Source organism: Catharus ustulatus, chromosome 15 (genome assembly GCF_009819885.2).
Source record: "Catharus ustulatus isolate bCatUst1 chromosome 15, bCatUst1.pri.v2, whole genome shotgun sequence".
Lineage (NCBI taxonomy): Eukaryota > Metazoa > Chordata > Aves > Passeriformes > Turdidae > Catharus > Catharus ustulatus.
In genome coordinates, this window is record NC_046235.1 from 1,775,149 (window position 1) to 1,787,113 (window position 11,965).

At 48.2% G+C, this 11,965-nt stretch overlaps 1 protein-coding gene across 1 annotated transcript; it reads left to right on the plus strand.

The window, feature by feature from the left end:
- HDAC3 (histone deacetylase 3) lies at positions 1-11,747 on the plus strand. Its single transcript, XM_033073425.2, has 15 exons — positions 1-108; positions 385-467; positions 2,468-2,610; positions 5,631-5,712; positions 5,866-5,922; positions 6,016-6,071; positions 7,310-7,443; positions 7,676-7,756; positions 7,876-7,949; positions 8,068-8,132; positions 8,768-8,857; positions 9,101-9,159; positions 9,514-9,593; positions 10,237-10,394; positions 10,674-11,747. The coding sequence occupies exons 1-15, from the start codon at positions 54-56 to the stop codon at positions 10,741-10,743; spliced, it is 1,287 nt and encodes a 428-aa protein (XP_032929316.1). The 5' UTR covers positions 1-53; the 3' UTR covers positions 10,744-11,747.
- The last annotated feature ends 218 nt before the right edge of the window (positions 11,748-11,965 follow it).

An 11,965-nucleotide genomic window follows, 5' to 3' on the forward strand; every position in this document is an offset into this window, starting at 1 on the left:
GCCGTGCGGGTGTCGCGCCGTGATGACGTAAGCAGGAGCGCCGCCTGTCCGCCATGGCGAAGACCGTGGCCTATTTCTACGACCCAGACGTGGGGAACTTCCACTACGGTGCGAGCGCGGCCGGGGCAGCAGCGGGGCTGGGCGGCGGAGTGGCCGCCGTGAGGCTGCGGCCGAGGGCCCAGCGGCGAGGCCATGCCCCAGCCCATCCTCCCCTCTCCCCGTTCCACCCTGTCTCCATCCCTCCCCTCTTCCTCCCCGCTGCCATTCCCCTCCTCACCGCCGGCCTGGGGCGGTCGCGCTGCGGGTGGCGGTGCGCGGCGGGCGGCGGGAGCGGCCGTTGTGCCCCCCCCGAGCCCCGTTAATCCCCGCGCGGTTCCGTTCCAGGCGCGGGGCACCCCATGAAGCCGCATCGCCTGGCGCTCACGCACAGCCTGGTGCTGCACTATGGCCTCTACAAGAAAATGATCGTAAGCCACGCGTGTCCCCAGCCGGGCGGGGGTTGGGGACAGGAGGGCAGCGCACGGAGCTCTGAGGGTGTGGCAGGCTCCGGGCTGAGCCCCCAGGGCTCCTCTGGTGGGTGGCAGTGTTTAGGAGTGGTTGGAAAGCTCAGTCTGCGCTGTTGGTGCAGCTGGAGAAGATTCCAAGGAACTGCTGAGGTCAGGCAAATGTAGAGATGTAGTTTAGGAAAAGAACTTTTCTCAAGTCTAAACAGCAAACATTTTCTCAATTAATATAATTCCCTAATAAAAGCACATCCAGTGCAGAAATGCAGCTCTTGCAGGGACTGTGGGGAGCTTTTGCAGAGTTTCTCTTACAGATTTTTATGTCACTGTGTGTGGCTTGTGTTTGGCACTGTGTATGTGTGGATTTGCACCTGTAACTTCCCTGGAGTTGAGCTTTTCCTTGAAGGAACACCCAAAATCATGTTCTGACCTAACACTTCTAAATAGCAAATCCCTACCTGAAGGAGGCAGTGGGCAGAGCTCCACATTTTTTAATCTTGAAATTCTCTTTTTTGGGGGTTTATATTTTCCACAAGAAACCACTGTGATGCTGAAACGCTTCATGCCCTCAGCCCTGTTTGAGTTGTCAGAGGCAGCAGCAAGTACCAAATTGCACATGGAAAACACCAGGAGAGGAGGAGATGGGCTTGTTTTGGTTTATTGTGGCTCTGAAAATGAGCAGATTTCCTGCTCAGCACAGAAAACAGGACCATGGTGCAGTTGTCCTGAGGAATTTCCCTGTTATTTTCACATTCCACTTTTTCTATTAAGTGGTTGCTTTAAATAAGAGAAAATAGGAATCACAGAAAACATCTCAATTTAATTTCCTCTCCCAGTGGTGTTAATTTTTAAATTCCCCTCTGCTGAGGTATGTGCCCTAAGTGCCAAACTGGCAAATCTTTACTGTCACAAAAACCTGGATTTGAGTCCATCAACCTCCCTCAATTCCCTTTCCAAAGGAAACAAAACTTTTGCAACTCCTCCATCTGTCTGGGAGGTTCCCCCAAATAATTTGGAACCTGTCAGTAAATCTTCCAGAGGGATCAGAACCATCACTAGATCAAGGTTTTAAAATTGTAGAAAAATCTTCCAGAGGGACCAGAACCACCCCTAGACCAAGGTTTTAAAACTGTGGGAAATTGGTGACTGAGGAAGAAAGGATTCCCCCTTAGTGAAGGAAGGATTATTTTGCTGCCCAAGCAGGGGAATGTGCCATGGGGTAGGAAGAAATTTTATGGCAAGAGCTGCAGCCAGGAGAGGCAGGAGATGGATTTGTGAAAGGGAAAAAATGAAAGGAGAGCGGGTTTCATGGAATTTGAATGAGCACAAATACCAATGTTTGCACATTTTTAATGTACCTCACACTGGCTCTTTCTCAGTTAGCTTGACAGTCCTTTCAGCTCAAGAAAATGGAGTTGGGATGGGAAATAACTCCTGCTTTTGTCTTTTCAGCAGCTGTTGAATTTAAATGAATGAATAATTTAAATGAATAAATACCAATATTTGCACATTTTTAATGTACCTCACACAGGCTGTTTCTCAGTTAGCTTGACATTCCTTCCAGCCCAAGGAAATGGAGTTGGGATGGGAAATAACTCCTGCTTTTGTCTTTTGAGCAGCTGTTGAATTTAAATGAGCACAAATACCAATGTTTGCACATTTTTAATGTACCTCACACAGGCTGTTTGTCAGCTTGAGATTCCTTCCAGCCCAAGGAAATGGAGTTGGGATGTGCAATAACTCCTGCTTTTGTCTTTTGAGCAGCTGTTGAATTTAAATTAATAAATAATGTAAATGAACACCAATACCAATGTAAATGAATAAATAATTTGAATGAATAAATACCAGTGTTTGCACATTTTAATATACCTCACACTGGCTGTTTCTTAGTTAGCTTGGCGTTCCTTGCAGCCCAAGAAAATGGAGTTGGGATGGGAAATAACTCCTGCTTTTGTTTCTGCAAGGTGTTCAAGCCCTACCAGGCCTCCCAGCATGACATGTGCCGCTTCCACTCTGAGGATTACATCGATTTCCTGCAGAGAGTGAGCCCCAACAACATGCAGGGCTTCACCAAGAGCCTCAACGCCTTCAACGTGGGTGACGACTGGTGAGTGCCTCAGGGGCTGCTGCTGCCCCACTGTCCTGGTTTGGGGGACAGGTGTTTGCTAAGAAAGGCAGGAAATAGAGAATGTAAATCCCCTCCCTCCAAATTATTATCATTTTGAAATTAGGGGCTCTCAGGCAAAGATATGGGAACAGGAATAACAGTTTTTTTCTAGGGAAATTAAAATAGAAATACAGAATTACAAAGAACAAACCCCAAACCCTGCCAGAGTCAGAATCCAAGCTGACACCAGTCAGTCAGTCAGGGTGTTGGCAGCAGTGCCATTCCATGGTGGCTGCATCCTCCTGCAGTGACAGATGTGGCTCAGTTGGAGCAGTGCTCCTGTACAAGGTGCAGTTTTCCTCCCAAGGTGCAGTGATGATGTGGAAGGGTCTGGTTTTCCTCTGGGATCCAGTGGGAAAAGTGCTCCCTTGGTGTCCCAAATCTCAGATTTTATCTGGGTAGGAAATGTTTGGCTCCTCCCCCTGGCTGGAGCATCTCCCCATGGGATGATGGAATTTTATCAGCCATGCACTGGGACTCAGTGGCCATGAACAGGAGAGATCTCCTGGAGGGAGGATGGGTTGTGGAAAGACAAAGAACACATCCCCAGCTGGTTTAACAGCTGACCCATTAACAGGAGATATCCCCACAGAGATCAGGATCACTGCCCCACCTGGTTTAACAGATGGTGATAGAACAGATACTTTTGGTCATATTTCGTATTGCAACCCAAGACACCCAAAAATGTCCCATTCCTCCCTCCCTCCTGAGTCTCTCATGTGTGGATAAAGGGATGGAGCTGTTAAGGTTTTATTTTAATTTTTCTTCTGCAGTTAGAGTTGGAATTAAAAGCACCAGAAATGGAGTTTGGGCTCAGTTGTTGAATTCTTATCTATAGCACAGTAAGTGCCACAGCACTTTGAGCCAACAAGCTAAAAATGACAAAATGGAGATTTATCTTGCTGGTTACAAAGTCTTTTAAAGCTAAACCGTTCAATTAAAATTATTTTTACTTTTGACTCAATGACCCCAGTGCAGCATTTTCTGTCTAGTTAAAAATATTACTTAAACTTAAGAAGAAAAGGAAGGAAGAAAAATTAATGCCTTAAAACTTCTATCTTGTCTATATTCTAATGGACAATTAATAGAATAGAATATTTAAATAGAATATTTACTATATTCTAAAACCCTAAATTCCAAACCTTTCCCTGTGTGATATTACACATTTCTATTCAAGCTATAGAATATTTATTGTATTGTAAAATCCTGAATTCCAAACCTTTACTGTGTGATATTACACACTTTTATTTAAACTATAGAATATTTATTGTAAAATTCTAAATCCCAAACCTTTCACTGTGTGGTATTACACACTTCTCTTCAAACTATAGAATATTTACTGTATGCTAAAACTCTGAATTTCAAACCTTTCACTGTGTGATATTAATTCTATTCAAACTATAGAATATTTACTATATTCTAAAATCCCAAATTCCAAATCTTTACTGTGTGGTATTACACATTTCTATTCAAACTATAGAATATTTGCTGTATTGTAAAATCCTGAATTTCAAACCTTTTACTGTGTGATATTACACACTTCTTTTCAAACTAGAGAATATTTATTGTGTTCTAAAATCCCAAATTCCAAGCCTTTGCTGTGTGATATTACACACTTTTATTTAAACTATAGAATATTTATTGTAAAATCCCAAATTCCAAACCTTTCACTGTGTGGTATTACACATTTCTATTTAAGCTATAGAATATTTACTGTATTGTAAAATCCTGAATTTCAAACCTTTCACTGTGTGATATTACTTCTATTCAAGCTATAGAATATTTATTGTATTGTAAAATCCTGAATTCCAGACCTTTCACTGTGTGATATTACTTCTATTCAAACTATAGAATATTTACTGTATTCTAAACCCCTAAATTCCAAACCTTTACTGTGTGATATTAATTCTACTCAAACTATAGAATATTTATTGTATTCTAAAATCCCAAATTCCAAACCTTTCACTGTGTGATACTACACATTTCTATTTAAACTCCACATCAGTGATTCTAACTCTATTATTCAATTTTGGAAGCTTTTTCCAAGGCTTCAGTTCCAAAGCAGTGCTCCTCTGGGGAACTTTCTGACAGCACAGAAAGTTCAAAACTCAATTTTCAGAGTTCCCACATGCAGAATTCCTGAATCCCTGAATTCCTCTCCCTTCCCTGGAGATGTTGCTGCTCCTTTTTGAGTTTAGGTTTGGGCTTGTTGGGTTGCAGGCTCTGCTTGTTCTAGTAGAGCTTCCAGTTCAAAACCAAAATTGTCCTAACAAAGAACATAAACCTGGTGGGGCAAATGCAGAGGAGGCACCAGGATGATCAGGGGATGGAGCAGCTCTGCTGGGGGTTGTTCTCCTGGAAAAGGGAAGGGCTGATCCCATTGTGCCCTTCCAGGACCTGAAGGAATTCCAGGAGAGCTGGGAGGACTTGGGACAAGGGATGGAGGGACAGGACACAGGGAATGGCAGGGTTGGATGGGATTTTGGGCAGGAATTGTTCCCTGGGAGGGTGCCCTGGATCCCTGGCAGTGTCTGGACAGGTTTTGGAGCAGCCTGGGACAGTGGGAGGTGTCCCTGCCATGGCAGGGTGGAGCAGGATGAACTTTAAGGTCCCTTCCCACCCAAACCGTTCTGGGATTGGGAGCTCTGTCAGTCCCACCCTGTCCTGAGGATGGGTCTCATGTCCCAGCTGTGTGCACATCCCAGACTCTGACTCTGGGAGCAGTGAAACCTTCTCAAAGCTGCTTTGGAAGCTTTGGGAATCACCATCACATTCCCTGTGTTTCCCACTGAGTTTGCAGCCCTGCTGGGGCTCAGAGTGATGCTGATCCCAAATTAACTTTCACAGAGAGCTTTGTTCAGGTGTCACCCCTGGGCAGTTTGATTCCTGGCTGTGCTCAGGAGGAGGGCCAGGGATGAGTTTCAGTGAGTTTCAGGGTTTCAATGTGGTTTCTTTTTCAGCCCAGTGTTTCCAGGCCTCTTTGAATTCTGCTCCCGTTACACTGGGGCCTCCCTGCAGGGAGCAACACAGCTCAACAACAAGGTGAGGGGGCTGAGGTGCTGGTTTTTTGGAGCTTTGCAGGAGGAGGAGAAGCCAGGAGGGTGTTGTGCACCCTGGGGTGGGCAGGGGGAAGGAGGACACAGTGTTGTTGTCACCATTTTGTCACTTTAAACTCGCTTCTCTTTTCTCTCTCAGATCTGTGACATTGCCATAAACTGGGCAGGGGGCCTCCATCATGCCAAAAAGTTCGAGGTAATGAGGCAGATGTGTGGATTACTGTGCCTTTGGGGCCTGGGCTCTGTGTTGATCTCACTCTGAAGCTTTTGGGGTTTCTCTCTCTTCCAGGCTTCGGGTTTTTGTTACGTCAATGACATCGTGATTGGCATCCTGGAGCTGCTCAAGTAAGGATGGAATTCTGCTGGCTGCTTTGTGCTCTCCCTCTGCTTTTTCTCTTTCCCTGCCTCACTTGCCTTTCTGGAATCCAGGAAGCCCCAAAACATTTTTGTCCCATCCTTATCTTTAAGGGTTTGAACATTGGAACCCCAATTTTGTTGCAGGGAGCTTGGGGGATACAGAAAAATTCTTCAATCCCATTTCAGGGGCTCCTGAGTCTCAGCCTTGTTGCCACAGTGAGCTTTGTGTAGGTAAATGCAGGTTTTGGGTCACTGGAGACACAAAAATGACTCAAATCTTTCTGGAGTGGTTTGAGCACCTTAAGAGCAGGACTTGGGCTGCACATGATCAAAGAACACTTGGTCTCCATAGAAAAAGAGTCAGGTTATTTTTCATTTTAGAAAATGGAAAATAAATTCAGATTGAGAGGAAAAGTTACAGAAATACGTTCAGTTTCTTGAATGGATGTGAGGTTTTTTGGGTTTGTTTTTGGTTTGGGTTGGTTTGGTTTTTTTGGTACTTCAAAGTGCCCTCCTTGTCACTGAACCTCAGACAAGTTGTCATGGAATGAAAAAGGATCTGGAATTGATCAAACAATGGTTACTGCTGGCAAGTTTACTTGTTCTCAGAGTCAGATTTATGGGATGTACTGGGATTTCGTGTTCTATTTGGACCCTCAGGATTTCCCTGGCTATCCCTGCACTCCCATTTCCCAATGCCATCCACCAGAGGCCTCAAGTACAGCCCAGTTACCCCTCATGGGATATGATTTATGTCCCAATTCTTTTGTTGCCTGTTTCCGGGATCCTTTTTGCAGCAGGTGACTGCATTTTGAGTTTGCTTCTGTCTGTCTCTGTGTCTCTGGCTGCTTCTCCAGTGACTTTAGCCCAGCCTGGAATTTTTGGTGCTCACCAGCTGGGACACAGTGCTCCAATTCCACCTCCTCCATGCCAGCTTGCCTTTCATTTGATTCAAATCACTGGAGCTCTTCAAGATTAACTATGAGTTGGAAACAAAAATCTGCAACTTTTGAGCACCCAGTTTTGAAAACTTTTTGTTTAAGCACCCACCTTGCTTTAATTCTTTTCCAAGATGTTTCTAAGCCCCATCTAAAAACATTTTTGTTCTCATATCCATTTCTAACCACCTCTGAAGAAAATGTTCTAAATCTCAGTTTCCAAGCACATCAGAAGATGATGTTTGGTTGTTTAGGAATGCCTGGAATCCAGAGTTGTCTGTTCCCCAGGTACCACCCCCGTGTGCTATACATCGACATCGATATCCACCACGGGGACGGCGTGCAGGAGGCTTTCTACCTCACAGATCGTGTCATGACAGTGTCATTTCACAAATATGGCAACTATTTCTTCCCTGGCACAGGTAGGTGGTTCATTTCCAGTGGGAACCTGCTTCAGAATCCCTTGGAAGCTGTGCTGGAGTAGAGAAATCACAAAGTTCAAGCAACGGGGTGAAATGTGGGGAAAAAGTGATTAGAGGGGAATAGAACTGTAAGAAAGGGATCCTGATGAGGTGGAAAGGCTCAGGCCAGCTCAGACCTGGCCTGTGCACAGCTCTGAAGTCTCAGGGCTGCTGTCACTGTCCTGTTGTGCAGGTGACATGTATGAGGTTGGTGCAGAGAGTGGTCGGTACTATTGTCTCAACGTGCCCCTCCGAGATGGCATCGATGACCAGAGTAGGTGTCCCCTCCCCTTCCCCTTGGCCCCAGGGCTTTCCTGCTGTGCACAGCCTCCTCCTGCTGTGCTGCTCCTCCTGCTGTGTACAGCCATGACAAATCCACCTCTCTCCCCACAGGTTACAAGCACCTCTTCCAGCCAGTCATTAACCAGGTGGTGGATTACTATCAGCCCACCTGCATAGTCCTGCAGGTAAGGGAGCACACCTCTGTGCACACATTCACACCTTCAGAGGGTCAGAGGGCTGAATCTGTCACCTTCTGTCCCCTGGAGGGCAATGCCAACATCCCCTTGTTTTTCTGTTCCCCAGTGTGGTGCTGATTCTCTGGGCTGTGACAGGTTGGGATGTTTTAACCTCAGTATAAGAGGCCATGGGTGAGTACAGCAGGGCTGGGCACAGAAAAAACCTGAAGGGCTCTGAGGAGTCTCTGCTGTGAGGTTGGAGCTTTGGCTTTGGCCTGCCAGCAGTTTTTGGGGTTTTTTTTTTAACATCTGTGTGCCTGGAGGGGGTTTGAGAATGAGTGGAGATGGAGATGCTCTGAGGGCTGCAGCCAGGCTGGGAGAGCTGGGAGTGCTCACCAGGACAAGAGAAGGTTCCAGAGAAGGTTCAGTGCCTCCAGGAGAGCTGGAGAGGGACTGGGGACAAGAAATGGAGGAACAGGACACAAGGAATGGCACAGCTGGATGGGATATTGGGCTGGAATTGTTCCCTGGGAGGGTGGGCAGGGCTGGCACAGCTGTGGCTGCCCCTGTGTCCCTGGCAGTGCCCAAGGCCAGGCTGGAGGATTTGGAGCAGCCTGGGACAGTGGAAAGTGTCCCTGTCATGGCAGGGGGTGCAATGAGATGAAGCTCAAGGTTCTTCCCACCCCCACTGTGATGCTGATTCCTGGGTGGAAGCTCTGGGTGTATCACAGCAGCCATGGCAGTGCTGGACTTCAGGGGGGCATTTCTGACACGTGAACCCCTGCTGCAGCTTCCAACTCTGGCATTTTCCTGTTTGGGGTTTGCAGGGAGTGTGTGGAGTATGTGAAGAGCTTCAACATCCCCTTGCTGGTGCTGGGAGGAGGAGGTTACACTGTCAGGAATGTGGCACGGTGTTGGTGAGTCCCTGTCCTGCTGAGGGTGGCTCTGGGGGGTTTGTCCCTGTGCCTGCTGAAGGACAGCTCTGTGGGGTTTGTCCCTGTGCCAGCTGAGGGACAGCTCTGTGGGGTTTGTCCCTCCTGCTGAGGGATGGCTCTGTGGGGTCTGTCCCTGTGCCAGCTGAGGGTGGCTCTGTGGGGTTTGTCCCTGCATTTCCCATGTCCCTTCCCATGAGCTGAGCTCCTCTTTCCCCACCTTTGCAGGACTTATGAAACGTCCTTGCTGGTGGATGAGCCCATCAGTGACGAGCTCCCGTACAGTGGTAAGTTGGAGTTGCCTTTTTTCCTCGTGAGCTCTGCTGAAATTTTTGAGATGTTCTATTGGAACAGCACTTCCTGACCTTGGAGGTGGCCTCAGCCATGCCTGGAAGTGTCCAAGGCCAGGTTTGGTGTAGTGGGAGGTGTCCCTGTGGTGTGATCTCTCCTGCTGGGCAGACACAGCTGTTATTTTTGCACCATTTCCTGTCTGCTCTGTTGTTTTGTCTAATCCCTTTCAGACTTGAATATCTCTGTGGTTTTTAAGCTTTGCCCTCTCCCAGGCAGGTGGGAGGGTGAGCTCTGCTCTCTGCACAGCTTCTGGCCCTCCCTGTGCTCTAACTCTGCCTCTTCCATCTCAGAATACTTTGAGTACTTCGCTCCAGACTTCACCCTTCACCCCGATGTCAGCACGAGGATTGAGAATCAGAACTCCAGGCAGGTGAGCTCCAATATCAGCTTTGAATTTCCAAAACCCTGTGGTTGATGCTCTGTCCTGTGTGTCAAGAAAATTAAACCACAAACACCAGAGGTTTATATCCAAATAGGAGACAGAGGAGTCCCTTTTGCTTTATTCCAATAAAGAGAGAGGCCATGGGGCATTCCCTGGGATCTCTCAGATTTTTGGAGGACTCAGCGTCCTTTTTATCCCAATTTCCCTCTCTCTTTCCCCATTGCTGAGGTGCTTGAGAGGCACAGACTTCCCAAATACTGATACCTGAGATTCCCCTCTGATGTACAACCCTCCCTTTTAATTTTTAATTATTACAGAATTTGTGGTTTCCCCGCATTATTTCTTTCATCTTTCAATATCCAATTTCATTTCTCAGTAAACCTACAGTTGTTTGTTCACTGTGAAACCAGCTGGAGCCCAGGGCAAAAAAAAACAATGGAAAACCACTGGGTTGTCTCAGTGTTTCCTGTGTGCTTGAGTGCCAATAATTTAATTCACTCCCCAGCCCCTTCTGCTCTGACCAGTGAATTTTGCACAAATTTGTTGCTCTTGGCCACCCCAGAGGCGATGTAGGCAGGTGACAGAGCTGTGGCACATCCCACTGAGTGATGGCTGTGTTTTGTGCCTGCAGTACCTGGATCAGATCAGGCAGACCATCTTTGAGAACCTGAAGATGCTGAACCACGCTCCCAGCGTGCAGATCCACGACGTCCCCTCGGACCTGCTCAGCTACGACCGCACGGACGAGCCCGACCCCGAGGAGAGGGGCTCTGAGGAGAACTACAACAGGTAACAGAGCCTGGGCTGCAGCTGTGGCCTTCCCTTCCTGTCCCTGGGAGGGGATACAGAGGAATCCATCCAAGTCCTAGCACCAAAATCCCAGAATTTGGGCTTGGACGGAACCTTAAAGCCCATTGCTGTGGGCAGGGAAGTCACTTCTGGTAAAGTCACTTCTGAGTGTCTGGTTTTACCCAAGGGGCTGCTGTGGTCTCCCAGTGTGCCATTCCCTCAGTCCCCAAGGGTTCCAGGTCTCTGTCTCCTCCCTGACAGGGATTTCTCTTCCCCCAGGCCTGAAGCTCCCAATGAGTTCTATGACGGTGACCACGACAACGACAAAGAGAGCGACGTGGAGATCTGAGGGCTCTGCCCTGTCCTCCTGATGCTTGGAGCACTTAACTGGGCCCCCAGGAGCCAGTTGAGCCCTCTCTTCATCTTAGACTGCACATGGTGGCAGCAGAGACAGCCCCACTGCAGGCTCCTGCCACCTGGAGAGGCACAGAGGTGACTTTGCTCCTTCCTTGTCACTGTGTCACGGTTCTGGCTGTCACCACCGTGGGAATGGAACCATGCTGAGTCCTGGCTGGCAACTTTGTGGCTGCCCTCAGAGCCTGAGCCACTCTCCATGAGTCCCCTGCAGGCTCCTGCCAGCCAGGTGGGAGCTGGAGCAGCTGTGCCTACGATCTCTGCCTCTCTGCAGCAGCTCGGGATCCATCCTGCTGTCCCTGACCTGCACTCAGGTACCCGCCACTGTCCTGCACCCAGAGCTGCTCCTCATGGCCCTTCTGAGCAGCTGGAGCTCCACAGCTCCAGGAATGATTGGAGAAGACAGAGCAGTTGTGGGGTAGGATGTCCTGGGAGCAGCAGGATGGAAGGATTTGTGCAGAGCACAGGTTCCTTCCTTCCCCCCACAGCCAGATCTGCATTCACAAACGAGTTGTGCAGCACTTTGCTGAGCTGGACACAACCTCCCTGTTGTGCTTATTCCTTGGGAGGTTTAAATCCCTGTGGGACAGAGGTTTGGCTGCTCAGGTCAGTGTGTCCTGCACCTCTGATGTAGCTTCCAGGTGTGTGGCACCAAGAGATCTGGGCTGTTCCTCTGAGAGGAAACAGAATCTGTCCCCAGCAGATGTTGCTGTGCTGCTGGGTGAGGGAAGCTGCTTCCCCCAAGGGCTCTGTTCCTGCCCTCACCCAGCAGACATTTGGCCATCCCTGCAATCCCAGATTTGGCTGCTCCTTCTCCTGAGTCCTCACCTGGTACCTGTGCTGGTTTGGGGAGGTGGGGGTGGCTCCAGCCTCTGTCTGTACGGTTCTGGTTGTTTACTGATGTCTTTGAACATTAAACAAGAGGCAGTATTTTTCTTACCTGACTTGTTGTTCATCTGTTTAATCCCCACACATTTTTTGGCTCCTGTTCTCCCAAGGGTGGAGCATGGCCCTGGCAGGGCAGTGTCACCCACTGAAGGAATGGAGGATATTCTCCTCAGAGTAAATGTTGGTGAGTTTTTGCCATCACTGCACACGAGGGGAGCACCCTGAACTCCCTCTCAAGAGACAAAGTGGGGTGGACATTCCTGTTGTGC

Coding starts and splice junctions, on each gene's coding strand:
- HDAC3 (XM_033073425.2), top strand. CDS start 54: ATGGCGAAGACCGTGGCCTATTTCTACGACCCAGACGTGGGGAACTTC. Junction 9,160..9,513: donor TGACGAGCTCCCGTACAGTG/GTAAGTTGGAGT, acceptor CTTCCATCTCAG/AATACTTTGAGTACTTCGCT. Junction 10,395..10,673: donor TCTGAGGAGAACTACAACAG/GTAACAGAGCCT, acceptor CTCTTCCCCCAG/GCCTGAAGCTCCCAATGAGT.